Source organism: Drosophila bipectinata, chromosome 3L, assembly GCF_030179905.1.
Source record: "Drosophila bipectinata strain 14024-0381.07 chromosome 3L, DbipHiC1v2, whole genome shotgun sequence".
Taxonomy (NCBI): Eukaryota; Metazoa; Arthropoda; class Insecta; order Diptera; family Drosophilidae; genus Drosophila; species Drosophila bipectinata.
Genome location: NC_091738.1, coordinates 1038231 through 1053394, shown reverse-complemented (window position 1 = coordinate 1053394; position 15164 = coordinate 1038231). Strand labels below are relative to the sequence as shown.

Sequence of the window (15164 nt, the reverse complement as noted above, 5' to 3'; positions counted from 1 at the left end):
AAAATAATTGCCAGTGATTTTTTATGCAAATCGCTTTTCGCTCCTCGACTGACTCATGGGCAAAACGAAAACAAAATAGTAGACTGGGTATGCATATGAAAACGCCCAAACCCAAAACTCAAACTCAAAAACTACAGAAACGAAAAAAACTATTTTACGATCTTCTGAACCCGAGTCGGGTTTTATGGTACAGCGTTTAGTTTTTATGGCGCTTGGGGTCCGGGGTTAATTTGCCGCCGGGACCGACTTATCTGCCATCCGTGGGCCGTGAAGAGGGTCAGAATGGCGTTTGACATTGATTTCAACACCCGCCCGGCGTCAAAATCGAAAGACTTAGGCAACGAACTTGTTCTGACGCGAGGTGAGTCTTTTTCCGAATCGCTCCCCTGAATGTGTCAAATCTATCGTTTCCTGTCCTGTTAATGGAAACTTTCACTGGCCGCAGCCAGCACTCGTTTCATTAAGCAAATTTCAGGAAATATACTTTTATATTGTATCTCTTTTTATCTTTATTTTGCACTCAATTGAAGTTGGCCCTGGGGGCCGAGTGGCTATTCGCGATTGCTTTTCGAAATATAATACGAGTCCGGCGATTATTTAACGACTTTACAAAGTACTATCCTAGCATTCATTTCTACCGATGCTTTCTTTCTCTTTTTTGTATCTAGCAATTACTTTTGGCCACTTCTTATCCCGCCAATACATCTGGCTTGGCCGAGAGCCGCTATTGTTGCTGGCCAGCGTGTTGGTCTTATCACAACTCATTGTTTTTTGTTGGCCATGGGTGTGTAGGGGGATTTACTGTTCAAAAAACAAAAAAGTAAATGATGAACCGATATTTGGCACGTGCCGCTAATGAAATCGCCCCATCTCTGGGCCAGCAAAGAAATTTTGAAATATTGGTTGTAAATACCAAACGGGCCATTCATAAGTTCCGGAATTACAGCACCAATTAGATCGATATCGTGGCCTTTTGTGTGTGTGGGCAGCCCGAGAATCCATAGTGATCGAAACTTTTTATAACCCAATTCTTGTCGAACCATTTAGGCATTTAATTTATTATCTCCCGCAGTTCAAATGCTTTTGTTATTGATATTATTTGGACCCATTTCTTACGATTTTTATGGAGCGCTCTCCTGTTACTGTGTGTGTGCCCGAGCGACATTTATGAGCCACTTTATGCGCAGCTGTCAGAGCCACGAAGATCGGACGCAAAATGGCCAATTTTATGGCTCAATATCAACGGGCCCACCGGACCGCAGACTGTCTGGCTAAGAAAATGCTTGGATTAATAATAGTAAAAATAACAAATAAACAGTTGGCAATTTGACATCTTTTTTATACATACATATATAGTTATTTTTGGCATATTGATGGTCGTTAATAGATAGAGGCAAATTGAAAAGAAATGTCAAATGAATGAATGGCTCAGGGGACGGGGCTTCGTGCCCGGCTATTAAACCTAAGAAAACCTTAGGCTCTTTAAAATGCAAAGCGGCTGCCGAAGTTGGAATATAAAAGTAACAGCGACAACAACAGCCAAGATAATGGAACATAAAATTTATTAATTTTTATAGTCATTATTTGGATGTCGTTTCTTATATGTGTTGAATGCTTTTGTATTTATTTCCCTGTTTGCTCGGTTCGATTATGCTACCATTTCTCGCAGCAAGTGCCAAATTTGGTCTGGGGTTCTTGACCACGAAAACACACACGCACGTGTGACAAGTTTCGGCCTGGCCGAGTGTTCGAGTATTTGTGCGACGCACTGTGCTTTATTTTGCATATTTTGTTCGATTTTAAATGAAGTCACGTTGCACTCGTAAACTTGATATTTATGTTTGTCATTATTTTTTATGCTTTTTGCTTGTTTTTCATATAAATATTACCATTTTGTTGGTTGTGTCTTGTGTTGTTTGGGGGCCCCGATACATGTGTAGGAACAACAATGTCTTGTTTTCCGCTCTCTCGGTGTCTTGGTGTCGGTGTTTCGGTGCCGCTTGGTGGCGTTAAACAATAGTTAACAACTTTATTTGTGTGCTTATATGCAGTTAACGCTTTTGCCCATTAAGAGCCAACTCCTCACGTTTCGGCTGCCATTCACCTGAGAAATGCCAAAGCAGCATGCCACAAGTGGCCCGCTGCACTTCCAGCCAACTAATGAAGCTGCACTGTTGCACTGCTACACTGTTGTGCGGCTGTGCTTGCAGTGCTGCACTTGCTGGGCTGCTGCATCTGCTGCAGAAGCCGCCACCAGTCATCTCCAGGGTCTGTCAGTCCACATAAAAGTCAGAGATGGCTATGAAAAATCACCAAAACGAATCGCTAAACAGCCGCAAATGCACTCGAATTCGAGTCGCGAAATATGGGAAAATGCACTCAAATTATCCGAGTATTACCGGTGAAAACGATACCTTTGTTTGCCTTTTGAGATTGCCGACAGGTGGTTGAAGGAGGTACAAATAATTCATCGAAAATATCATAACATTGAAATATGAATTCCCCTCTAAGACTTTCAATTCATTGAAGGTATTCTTACTGCCAACCAATTGGCCTTTTTTATAACTGGTGTTTCCTCCTAAAATAATTAAATATTCAGTGCATATGAAGCACTAAGCCGACTGCAGTTTCCCATTAGTATCTCACCATAGTAAACCCAATTTATCAACACCCCAAATGGGTCAAATCAATAAACAATAACATAAAATGTCCCGAGAATCTACCATCACATAAGCAAACAAGTACATAAGTCACAGACAAAAAACGGGACAGCAAGACCATTTGAACTCCCTTCTCCAGCACTTTCTGATATCAAGCAGCGCAATTTATGCAAATTTTTATACGTACATAATGCCCATTTATCGGACTCTGCTGCCGATTATTGACAACGGCATTTTAATGCTCAAAAAAATCATAAATAAATAAAAATAACTTGGCGTGCCACTCAGCCTGGACAACCGAAAAAAAAAACACAAGTAAAAAGAAATTGAAATTATAAGTACCTGAACATAATTTCACTCCATCCACCAGAAGTGTCCAAAAGAACTACAGGTTCATAATTGAAATTCATGTTTGTGGTTCTTGTCGCTGTCAGAGAGTTACCGTTGTTGGATGGAGCTGGTGGTTGCGTGATGGTGGTGGTGGGGCTGCTGCCTCAAAGTCCAATCGCACCACCGGTGGGGGGACCCACTTAAAGATTCCGCGAGTTTCCGTGGCGACACTCTACGCATTCTTATGAGGTCATTTGCGTGGGGAGCGCACTAAATGCGCCCTAGCTCCCACCTATCGTTTAGAGAACTTTTGCCAACTGGAAAACTCTTCAGTTCGTGGAAATCCACACTCCGCACGGCGACTGACGGTGGTAAAATGGCAGCCGGCAATCTCGGTCGCAGACATTACTCATACGACCCGCAATGGAACACAAAAATCTATTAAAATTATCACACGCCATGTTGACCTCAGCGGCGAACAAACATTACTCAAAAAATCCGAAATAGTACCGTTTGTGTGAGTGTTTTGGGTCTAGAAAAAATCCAAAAAATATATATAACCAACCGCAGCCAATAAAATGAAAAATGCTGGCGCAAAAATATTGCAGCTAAAATAATTTGCCACGCTCGTAAATTTTCAGCTCATAAAACAGCAACAGAAACAGAAACGAGGCAACATTTGTTGCCGGAGTTGTTGGGGGAGTGAGTCAGTCGGTCGAGTGTCGAGCATTTCTCGAATTGAGTCAGATTTTCGTAGGTTTCTGTTTCTTTTTTTCTGGCTGTGGCTTGGCTCTTTTTTATGGTTAGCCTTCGCTGATCGACAGTTTGTTTGATATATGGGCCCTTGGCCCCATCATTTGCATGTGAAAAGCCGGGTGAGTTCACATTTCGGGGCTTTGGATATGTGGGGATATGTGTATAAAAAATTTCACTAATTTGCCAAATGATTATTATGTTTGCCTAAACAACGTTAAGTGCTGCCATAAATTAGCCAACAGACAGACTTGTTTGTACCGTGTTTCTAATTAAAGACAAAAGCCCATCAAATCTACCTAAACTTGAGAAACAAAAGAAAAAGATTTCAAGCTGACTGATGCTAAAAAACTTTATTCTTTGGCCAAACAAATTGTGTTAAAAACGGAAAGGAAATAAAGTATAAAGTGGCCGGCAGAAATGGTATTTTGAATGAGCCGTTTCTAGGCTTCAAATCCGCAAACAAAATCAACAAACCCAATATAAGCGACGGCTCACACACATTTCCATTTGTTCTCATTTGCGCAGCGCATGCGAATGCCCGACTCCACACATCGAAAACGAATGACTTAGACAACGAACTTGCATTCCCCTAAAAGCGCATGAGCATTAAGATCTCCAGGCAATAAAAATAAAAATCAAAATCGAAATAAAAATAAGAATACGAATAAAATGCGGACGACAAATCTACAGACAACAAATTTCGGAGCCGGGCAAAACGAAATTGAAGCGAAGAATGCAATAAAAATAAAGCCGGAGAAAAGAAATGAACGTACCCACCATAAAGATAAGAGCTGGCCAGTGGGGCCGAGATTGCTCAAGTGGCAGCCGAAAGTGTTGCAGGGCGATAAAAGTTTAATCAACATTTATGGGAGGGAAGCGGTGCAGAGGGCGGTGGAACAAGCAGAAGACTTTAGTATGGAGCAGGCTTAACTAACACTGCTTTATACACAAAAAGAAAAATCGTTTGTTCAAAAAAAAGATCATGTTAAGAGTTTTACAATAATTTAAAAAAATAATTAATAATAATATATGTTATGTATGATTAAAATTTATATTTTTTCTCAGTGATTCTTATTTGATTTCTCTGTTCTTCCCCCCGTCTCCACAGTCCCCGGAACTAGACTATCGGCACGAGCTGATGGGACGTCTGCATAAAATCGAGCCCGCCGATGTTGAACTCGAGGTTCTGGCAGCCGCCGCTGTAGCCTCCAACAACAACAATAGCAGCAGCAACAACAACCACAACAGCAACAGCAGCAGCAACAGCAACAGCAGCCAAACCCCCACCAGCAACAGCAACAGCCTGCAGCATCAGTTCCACCATCACCTGCACCACCACCACAACCACTCGCACCAGCACCACCATCAGCACCACCACCTGCACCAGCACGCGCATCCGCACCACAGCCTGCAGAGCGGCGACAGCGGCGGCGGTGCTTCGGAGGCATGGTCGCACCACTCGCTCGCAGCCACCGCATACCCCACCGATCAGTCGCAGCAACAGCAACCGCAGCAAATTCAGTCCGCCGGCTCCCCGAACTCGAACTCGAACTCCGCCTATGGATGTGCCCCGCTCTACGATGGGGCGCCCTACGAGGTGGCTCTGGGCTACGGCGGCGGTGCGACGGTGGCAGGTGGCGGCGCGACGGGTGCCACCAGCGACAAGGAGTATCTATATGGTGAGTGGCCCAAAGGGGAAGGGGTGGTGCCTTCAGCTGGGCACACAAAATTACATGCATGGTGAAATCTCGCAAGTCAATAGCAAAGCGATGGCATCGTGTTTGAGCGGTTTGTTGCCGAAATGTGAAATCTGAAACCACCCAAAAATAAAATACAAATCTGACAAGCGTTAGGCACAACACTGAAAGGTGATCGAGGCCTAGACGAACTGGCAATGATCTTTCAAAGCTCTGAAAAACATTTCAAGCCAAACTTATATTAAGATTTTCATCAGTTTATAAAATGTCAAAGAAAGAAAAACTCTTGCCAGAAATATATAAATTCTTTAGTTTCGAAAACATTAATCCCTTTTAACCTTTTTCGAATAAAAAATAGTATCCATTCTCCATAGATAGTGAAGAGCTCTAAAAATAGTCAAACAAATCAGCAGCTGTTTAGAAATTTCATGCATATGCGAGATTTCATTGTGTACCTTTATAATTCCCCATGCCCATACCAATTCGTACAAGGCATGGATTTGCATAATGTATTAGCAGGCGATTATAAGGCGATTTCGTCTATTTTCTTTCTATTTTATTCGATTGCACAGAAACCAAAAACAAAGAGGCTCTCTATGCCGATCCGCTGGACGATCCCTATCAGCGACCTGTGCTCTGGGACGATATTACTACCTCAATCCAAAATATCGACCCGGAGAATGCGCTCATGCTGAGCAGTAGCAGCTCCAGTAGCAACAACAACAACAACAATACCACCAACAGCAACAATAACAGCAGTAGCAACAACAACGGCGACAACGCGACATCGCAACTGCCACAGGTCAAGATGGAGGCAATCGATGAGAGCCTGCTCGAGACTTTCTCAACGCCGCTGCTCAGTCCTTTGGAGATAAAGACGGAAAAGCAGCAGCGACAGCAGCAGCAACAGCATCAGTATCAGCACCAACACCAGCAGCAACAGCAACAGCAGCAGCAATACCAGCAGCAGCAACAGCAACAGCACTATCAGCAACATTATCAACAGCAGCACTTGTACCAGCATCATCCGAGTCTGGCGCTCTCGGGCTTGCCACCCGCTGTCGAGGTGGTGGAGTTGCAACTCCACCAGCAACAGCAGCAACATCTGCAGCATAGCGGCAGCAGCAGCCCCAAGCTGGCGACCCCCGGCGACAGCGGGAGCACCGGCAACAGCAGCAACACCTCCTCCTATCAGCAACAATACGCATCTCAATTGGTCGGCGGGTCGGGCGGCGGCAACTATCTGAACGGTAGCAGCAGCAACTCCTACGGCTACAGCTGGCACAGCAGTCAGGTGAGTGACGAGATCTGCCCTGCCCCTGAGAGTTTACTTCCCTGCACTGAACAAAAATCTAGAATTTTATTTAAAGCTTTTTACCTTAAAGTTCTCATGAGTTCCCCTTTCATCTTCTCAGACCTTCCACACCAAATACCAAATACACCCGCCATCAGCCGCCGCAACAGCCACTGCCACGCCCACAGCTCAACTCGGTGCTCAACAACAACAGCAGCAGCAACTGCAGCAGCTTTGTCCCCCGGCGGCACCCAGCACCCCCTCTGCCAGCTCCTCCTCCATCTCATCCTCGTCGGGCTCCTCCGCCAGCCGACACATGTTCGTGCCGCCCCTGACGCCTCCTAGCTCGGATCCCGGAAGTCCTGGAAGCTCCATGGTGGCAGCTGCCGCTGCAGCAGCCGCCCAACGTCGCACCACCCCACCGCCACCCTACCAGCAAGGTCATCCACTAGGCGGCTTGTGCCCCAGTCTGGTGAACACGCCGCCCACCCTGCAACTACTGGGCGGGGCAGTGGGTAACCCCAATGGCTCCACAACCGTGCTCACCCCCCTCACGCCAGCTAGTGCCATTGCTGCAGCTCAACAAACGCAGCAGCAGCAGCAACAGCAACAACAGCCATCTCAGCAGCAACCGCAGCAGCCACCACCACCGCCCCCGCGGTCAGCGGGAGCCGGGAGGCGTGGCCGGCACTCGCACCACCAGCCCGGAACGGCGGCGCACATCGCCAGTCTGATGAGCGTACGCACGGTGCGGTACAACCGCCGGAACAACCCGGAGTTGGAGAAACGTCGCATCCACCACTGCGATTTTGTGGGTGAGTGGAGCTAACATTTATTTAATAAACTTTATTATCCATATAAAAAACATCAAATATCGCTAAAAATTAATGGGAGCTTATTAAACTGCAATTTTCCAATTTGTGATTTTATGTCTTAGTTTTTATACGATTATTATAAACACCATCAATGGATACATAAAAGTGGTTTTTAAATATTACTTATACGTCATGTAGGCCATCTCAACAATGGTTTTAAAAATAATGCAGTTTATTAAGCTTCTTTTTACTGAAAGACTTTTGAGAAATATAGAAATATAGATAGTCATCTATTCAGTGTGAAAGACTACTTTATAAAAATCTGAGAGATCTTGACTTCCTTTATCTGTAGTTGCCATTCGCTGCATGTCTCCCACTCGTTCATCATTTCGCGCGCTTTGCGACACTTTTCGTAACAAAGTCAGTCTGAGGCACATCCCCTGCCCCTTGGCATACGCGCCCGTCACTTGCCACCACCCCCTGGGCCACTGTTAGCTGGCAGCTCCACTCCACGTGCGATCCTCATTGCGCATGCGTGGCGCGTTTTTCCAATCGGCATTTATTTATTCTCTATTTATCTATACATTTATTTATTATCTTTCTGGCTTCGTTTTTCTATTCCGTTTTCTTGCCTGGTGTCACTGTCGCTGTTGTGGCGCTTTTTCAATTGCCTTCTTTGTAATTCTAATTAGGCAATTGCCATATTTATGTAAGACTGTAGTCCTCCACCGCCTCCCAGTTGGCCGCCCACTTGCCCTCGTCGGAAATGTGGGTTGCCTTTTGTTACAGTTGCAAGTTTTTGTTCATTTCAATGTCAGTGGTGGGGGAGACAATGGTATTTTTAGTTTTTTATAAAGAAATATATTTGTGCCAGGCACTTTCAAACAAATACCCAGCTGTGAAAGAACCTTTTGAAGGCCTTGCAGCACTTTTAAGCATTCGGCTTCGATTAACCAATTCTCAGGCAAGATCTAATGAAATAAGCAAGCTCCCTTTTGGCCAGCGACATTATCTGGTAGCTTAATCTCCGCAAGATCATCATGAGAACAGCTAAAGATGAGATCACAACACCCATCCATTAGCTATCGTTGGATCACCGATGCGAACTATTAGAGGCCGCAAAAGCACTTAAGTCGGAGACCCACTCCATTGGCAACTTGGCCCAGTCCGAAGAAACCGATTGCCAGACGGATTCCCAACTCCGTCTCCAATCGCTGGCTACGTGCGTTGCCACTAATAAATAATTGACAATTGTCTGACACGTTTGCCATGGCCATTTTTAGACAACTTTGGACTCCAATCGGCCAAATGCCGATTGCCTGGGCCAGCAGAAATGCTGTCCAAATGAAGTTATTATGCCATAAGCGCACGCATCAGACATAAGACATCGGACCGATACTTGGCAGTGAGTTATGTCTGGAGGAGTTCCTCCGATTTGGTCTGGGTCTTGGCTTTTGGGTTTCAGTTTCGGAATCGTACTCGGATTCGGCATCGGTATCTCGGCAGCCAATCACGCGTCTAACTGTCGACTATCGTGGCTGTTTCAGTTGCATTTTACAAGTTGCAAGTTGCAACCTGCGAGTTGCAGGTTCCCGCGCAGCAACATTCTCGACTGGCATTGTGGGCCATTGTGTTGCGCGGCACGTTGCAGTTTCGGCTTTCAATTAGAGGTCTACGTGCGGGATGTACGGCATCCTGGGACCATAAGTGCCTCATAAATGTCACTTGCTGTTTGCGGAGCAAGTGAATCTCGTGCAACTTTCACCTGCCACCCAATTAAGGGACCACGCCCACTGACCCACTCTTCGGGCTGCCTCTATTTAATACTCTAAATTGGTGTGCTGAAAATCTGATATGGGAAAGAGATGAATTTGATACACTATAGAAATTTAAGTTATATTTTAGTTGTATATTTATTGTTTTTCGTTTTCCTAACCTTTTTTTATCCGCTTTCTTGCAGGCTGCTCCAAAGTTTACACCAAGAGCTCGCATCTGAAGGCCCATCAAAGGATCCACACCGGTGAGTTTTCCATTTTTTAAATTAAGCCAACATCCTACTAACTGACCACCTACGAACCACCCACTTGGCGACCTCGTGCCTGACCCCCTGTCACAGTTTTGTCCGGTCCGATCCTTCAGTCGTCTGCATGTGGGCCGAGCCGCTGAGCCCACTGCACCACTGATCCACCGATGAGCCACTGCCGCGGCACCACAGCTGCACTCGGGATCGTTGGGCAACCGTCGCCTTTTGATTAATTCGCGCACTCATATTTGTAGTTGCCAGCACATAATTTGCCAAGGCCCAGAGAGCTTTGAGCGCCTTTTTTGCGAGTGCCTTGGACGGCCACTGTAAAAAAATTTGATAACCAGTTTTTAGGAACACACATAAAACAGTACCTTAAATATCTTAGCGATGGGTTATTCGATGCATTATTTTGAAAAGTAAGAGGCGGCTTCTCACCCAACATTTTCTTCAGTGCATTGTTAATTTTCAATTTTTACTCCGCGGAGGTAACCGCATCGAAAATCGTGATTTCTACGGTTGGTTTTTGCGGCTCTGACTCGAGATCTGTGGCTCTGTTTTTTTGTGGTCAGTTGCGAGTTGCAAGCTGGCTGTTGCAACATCCAACATCCCAGGCAATCGCCAATCGCCAACGCCATCAGCTGGGCGCACGTTTGGCCTGCATTTCCTCCTGCTCGGATTACACTTGACGTTCCGTTGCTCATTTTGCTCCTGCTTCTGCTTTCTGATTTCTGCTGCCCGCTGATCACCTGTCTTGGTTTTATGGGCCGCACGTTTAATGCTCAAAAAAAATCACGGAACAGTGGAAAATAATAATAAAAAAAAACCAAAATGAGCATCGGTTGGCAGGAATCCCATCTCTCTACTGTGTTTTATTAATCGCACATGACCACCTGATTTATGCGCAACTTAAAACGCTGCCTTAAAATCATTTTTATTATTATGATTTTCAGTTTTTTCTTTAAGCTCAGCGCTGATTTTCACTTTACTGATAAAGTTAACGCCCCATCAACAAGTGCGCGGCGAAAGGTCGAAGTGGGTATAAAAACCGAACCCCATCTTCTCCGCGGAGTTACCCATTTAGATTCCCTTGAGAATATGCCAGTTCTCTTGAGAATATCTCCTTCGATTTGGGCCAAAAAATTAGGTCCAGAGGAAAACTTGAGCTTGGGGCAAGCACGAAGTCATGTATCGGTGTTTAGTTAAAACTTTAAGCATGTGGAAAAAGCTAGGGTAGAGGAAGTTGAAATTCGAATACCCTTTGTAGGAGAACTTAAATTTAAATTTATTAAATAATACGAAATATTTTAGCAATTCCTTAATCATAATATGTATAATTTATATAATCCCTTTTTGGACACGATGATTATACCCTTCTCCAAGAGTATAAAAAGCTCTCCGCATTGGGATTTCGCAATTCCTCGTCGAGTGGCAGGCTACCGTCTGATGGCTGTCGGTTTGTTTGGCTTTCGAGTTAGTTAGCGTTTCGGCCTGGCCCAGCCCAGCTCATTCATAGATTTCCCCCCGGCTAGTCACAAAACATACACACAGCATTTTTCATGCCATTTTTGAGGCGCCACCAGACTGTTGTCTCTGCTGATTAGCAACGCCAGGCTGAGAAGCTGAGAGATGTTTGTGGAGAAAAATGGGGGAATCGAGAGATTTCCACCGCAAATATTTGCCAGAGTCATCGAGTTCGTTGGTTAAGTCTTATGCTTGGGATGAAAAGATTTTTCATCAGCAAAAGAAAGTTAGGTACCTTCTAAAAAAAATAGAACAGATTTTAAATTTTCCATCAGCTTGATTAAACTTCAACATAATTTCCTTTTTAATACAACTTTCCAAAGTCTATACTCTAGACTCAACTTCGTCTCATCATCAAAACTCTTTGGAAAATACCAAAGCTCGTAAATTTGTCATTTTTATTTGGGCTTTTTATTTTTATCTGGCTGCGTCGATTAGAAAATCACTTGGTAACTAATCTTTATGCAGTCGGCGAACGAATAAATTTCCCATATCTCGAGGGGCCAGTCTACGGACTGCGGTCCGGGTTCCCGGTTCCCTGTCCCTAGGATTCGGGCTGAAACGAGCTTATTTTGTACTGATTTGTTTGCTAATATGTTCGCGCTGCCATAAATTAGTTTGATTTTGTGCCCAGCGACTGGAGGAGGCCTGGTCGGAGCTTAGCCTGCGGCTGTGGTCCAGAGTCCAGTGCCGAGAGTTTCAGGCCATACGCGATTCGAGCCTGAATTTATTTACGACTATATGCATAAGGCCTCCTGGCCTTATCGCGGACTGTAAGTAAAATTATGAAGTAATTCTGTTCGGCTTATCGCATTGCGTTCATCGCACATTACAAAACAACATTTACATACATAACTTTGCGTTTGTTTGTTTGACCGATCTTTGTTTGTGCTGCCGCGATCATTGCCAAATTAAATTCCCACGACCGATTTCAGCCGGGGAGGTCTCTCCAGGTCTACGATTCTACGGCGTCTATGAGTCATCCGTTTGGCAATTTCGACAACAACCAAAAATGCCCATAAAAAATAACCCACCACGTGTCCGTCTAAGCCCGCGATTATGCTCGCTGGCCTCTCGAAAGCATCTCGAGGCACTTAAGTTCATTAAAAGAGATCTAAATAAACCAATAAGTCACGCCACGAGTCGAGGGGCATTGGGTTTCTATCCGAAAATCCCCGCAAAGTGTCAGCTGAGTGCCACTCGAGATCTCTTTGGCTCCGATCGAGGACCCCGAAAAATATCCGATGAAGCCAAACAAAATTTGTGCGTTTGTTCGAAATAATAAACAAGTCTCACTTGCTTTGATGTTGGCTGAATCTCAAAATTGAGTTGGGATGAGAGCCACGAAAATTTGATAAATTTGGGGAAAGTTTGTGAGAGAAGAAATTGTTTAAAAAGATTTCGGGGCCTGCAAGGCACTTTATCTTACACGTTCGTTAAATATGTTTTGCGATTCTTTAACCTTTCGAATCGTTGTCTTTCAGCACCCAGTCTCAATTCTGTCTACCCCGGCCAATCTAATTCGATTAAGTCCATTCGATTCGCTCCACAATCCACAGCCGAAATCAAACAAAAATGTCAAGTTCAATCACAAATCTCCAACCGCAATAATTATTTCATTCAATTTCAATTTAAATCTGAACACGAATGTTTATGTTTATGTCGCATACGAATTGTTATGCCAATGAACTGGAGGGGTCTCCCTTCTCCGCCAATAGGGTCTTGAATTAGTCATAGAGCAGTGGAAATAACAAAGAGTTTTGGCCACCGGCCGGTGGAATTTTTTAGGTTTATGTACAGCGAATGTTTTTTTTTTATGGTTCACAAAGGAACATTCAAATTTCAAAGTACACAATTGAAAAATGTTTGTTAAACTTCTTGCATAACAATTTTGAACAGGCTGGACATGGTTTCCTTACAATATTTAAGATATCCATACATCTACTATTGTAACTCTTAACAAATAAACATCTAAATAGAAGACAAAATCTTTAACTTTAAACCATTCTCTTCAAATTTCAGGCGAAAAACCCTACACCTGCCAGTGGCCGGAATGCGAGTGGCGCTTTGCAAGATCGGACGAGCTGACCCGGCACTACAGGAAGCACACCGGAGCCAAACCCTTCAAGTGCATCGTGTGCGAAAGGAGCTTCGCGCGGAGCGACCACCTGGCGCTACACATGAAACGCCATTTGCCCAAGAACAAATGAGGCAGAGCCACTAATAGCCACAAAATTAACTATACCACAATCCAAAGGACTTTAGCATAGATAAAATGAATTCGTTTAGTTGAAAGGTTAACTACTACATTGTACACAAACTATTTTAGAGAAAGCTAACCAATGTAATCGGAACGGTATAGATCCCACACATAGATGTATGGAGTATATACCAGCTCCAACTCAATTAACTCAAATGCAAAGTACGTTTAAGTAAATGAAATTACCACCTGCTTAAAGAAAATCCTATCTACCAACTAACCCGCACGATAACGAAGATATATCTTAGCCGTTCAGCAGCACAAGTACCCACAAATCGGAATAGTTCTTACAGTAGGCTAAGATGCGTGTATAAAATCAAAAACAATTCTTTAGATTTACGTAGATGTTTACTTCGATATCTTCAATTAGGTGGGTGATTGCCACATAAGCTTAGCAAACCCCCTGTATGTATTTTGTATTTGTATGTCAACAATCGTATTCATAAACTTAACAGTTAAGCATACATATATATCTTAGTGTCGTATACTGTTTCAAAACCACCAAAAAGTGCTGGCACAACATCCAATAAACATTCTTGAATATCATGAAACAAATTATTTTTAGTATAGCTAAGTATAGCGTTGGGGAGCGGGCGGTGTTGGCGGTAGCGTCATGTCGACGGTGTGCCTACCCAAGTTCGTATCCTCAACCGGCTGATTGGGTTTGGCATATCGATCGGTCCAGGCCCGAGCGTTACGGTCGTGCTGGCTGCGGTGATGTTTGTAGAGATGAGCAATGGTAGATTCCAGGGGATCGTTTGGGTTCGGATCGGACAGCAGTGAAACAAGGGAAATAAGGACCTTGCCAACCGTCAGTGCTGGCGACCACTGCAGACTGAGAATATCCAGACAGATGTAACCAGAGGAGGTTATATTGCAGTGGTAGATTTTCGTTAGAAAGTACACTTGTGGTGGATGAAAAGGGTAGTCCAATGGAAAACTTAGGTCGAGCATGAAGTGGCCACCTTCGTACGGGGTATCTGGGGGCCCCAAAATGGTGGCTCGCCAATGAAAGATATCGTCATCTACCATCTCAACTTTGCAGCCATCTGGAGGTTCTCGCATGAAATCCGAAAGTTCGCGATTCAGTCTTCCAGTCGCAGCCGGACTATCACCCCGTCTGGATGGGCCAGAGCCTATGGGGTTGTGCGGCGGCTGAACGAAGCTCATCTGATTAACCATGCGGTTGAACTGGCGGGCCAAGGTCCCCAAGAGACCTTCTTCCGCCACATTGCCGGTTGGCGCGTTAGGAACCGAGTCTGTATTGCTGCGGCCACGACTCGGGCGACCTCGTGGGCGCCTTGCGCGTCTTGGTGCCTGCTGGAGACTACCTCGTTGATTGGAAGAAATTCTTCTGGTGATAGCACCGCGTCTCCTGCGCGAATTGGCCGGTGGCTGTTGAGCCGCAGGACTTCGCAGTCGTCGAGCACGGGATGGTCTTAACAGGGCTCTTAAAGTGCCATTGGGGTTTTCAAGGGCGTTCACACTATCTTCAGTTACATCTTGTTCCTGCAAATCGGCTTGAAGTCCTGCAAGAGCCAGTGAAGCTGCTTCTCGTTGCTGCTGTAGGCGCTGGCTTCGACGGGGAATCATGTTTCTGTGTTGGGATAATGTTGAAATATTTTTAGACGGATCTATAGATCCTCTCTCACTGGAAAAATTGTATTTTTTCTTACGTGGGGTATTAATAAATATGAAGCAGCCCAAAATTTGATACACGTTGACAGCAAACTAAAATTTTTTCCTTTTCCACAACTAGCAGTGATGCCACACTTTCAAGATTAACATTTTCCAACACTAAAAGA

General features: G+C 44.6%; 2 protein-coding genes across 3 annotated transcripts in view; one reads left to right on the top strand and one right to left on the bottom strand.

Moving 5' to 3' along the window:
• dar1 (dendritic arbor reduction 1) overlaps nt 1-13988 on the top strand; it is a 27572-nt gene extending 13584 nt beyond the window's left edge. For both annotated transcript variants that reach the window (XM_017243032.3, XM_070279820.1), the window contains exons 2-6: nt 4855-5425; nt 6016-6737; nt 6859-7552; nt 9513-9572; nt 13122-13988. In XM_017243032.3, coding sequence (XP_017098521.2) covers nt 4855-5425; nt 6016-6737; nt 6859-7552; nt 9513-9572; nt 13122-13309 — 2235 coding nt within the window. In that variant the 3' untranslated portion in view covers nt 13310-13988. The remainder of the gene's footprint in view (nt 1-4854; nt 5426-6015; nt 6738-6858; nt 7553-9512; nt 9573-13121) is intronic.
• LOC108126432 (uncharacterized) lies at nt 13901-15164 on the bottom strand. The gene is made up of 2 exons (XM_017243034.3): nt 15036-15164; nt 13901-14956 (listed from the first exon to the last, which is right to left on the bottom strand). Exon 2 carries the CDS (start codon nt 14950-14952, stop codon nt 13930-13932), a length of 1023 nt encoding a protein of 340 aa, XP_017098523.1. The 5' UTR covers nt 14953-14956; nt 15036-15164; the 3' UTR covers nt 13901-13929.

Coding starts and splice junctions, on each gene's coding strand:
- LOC108126432 (XM_017243034.3), bottom strand. CDS start 14,952: ATGATTCCCCGTCGAAGCCAGCGCCTACAGCAGCAACGAGAAGCAGCT.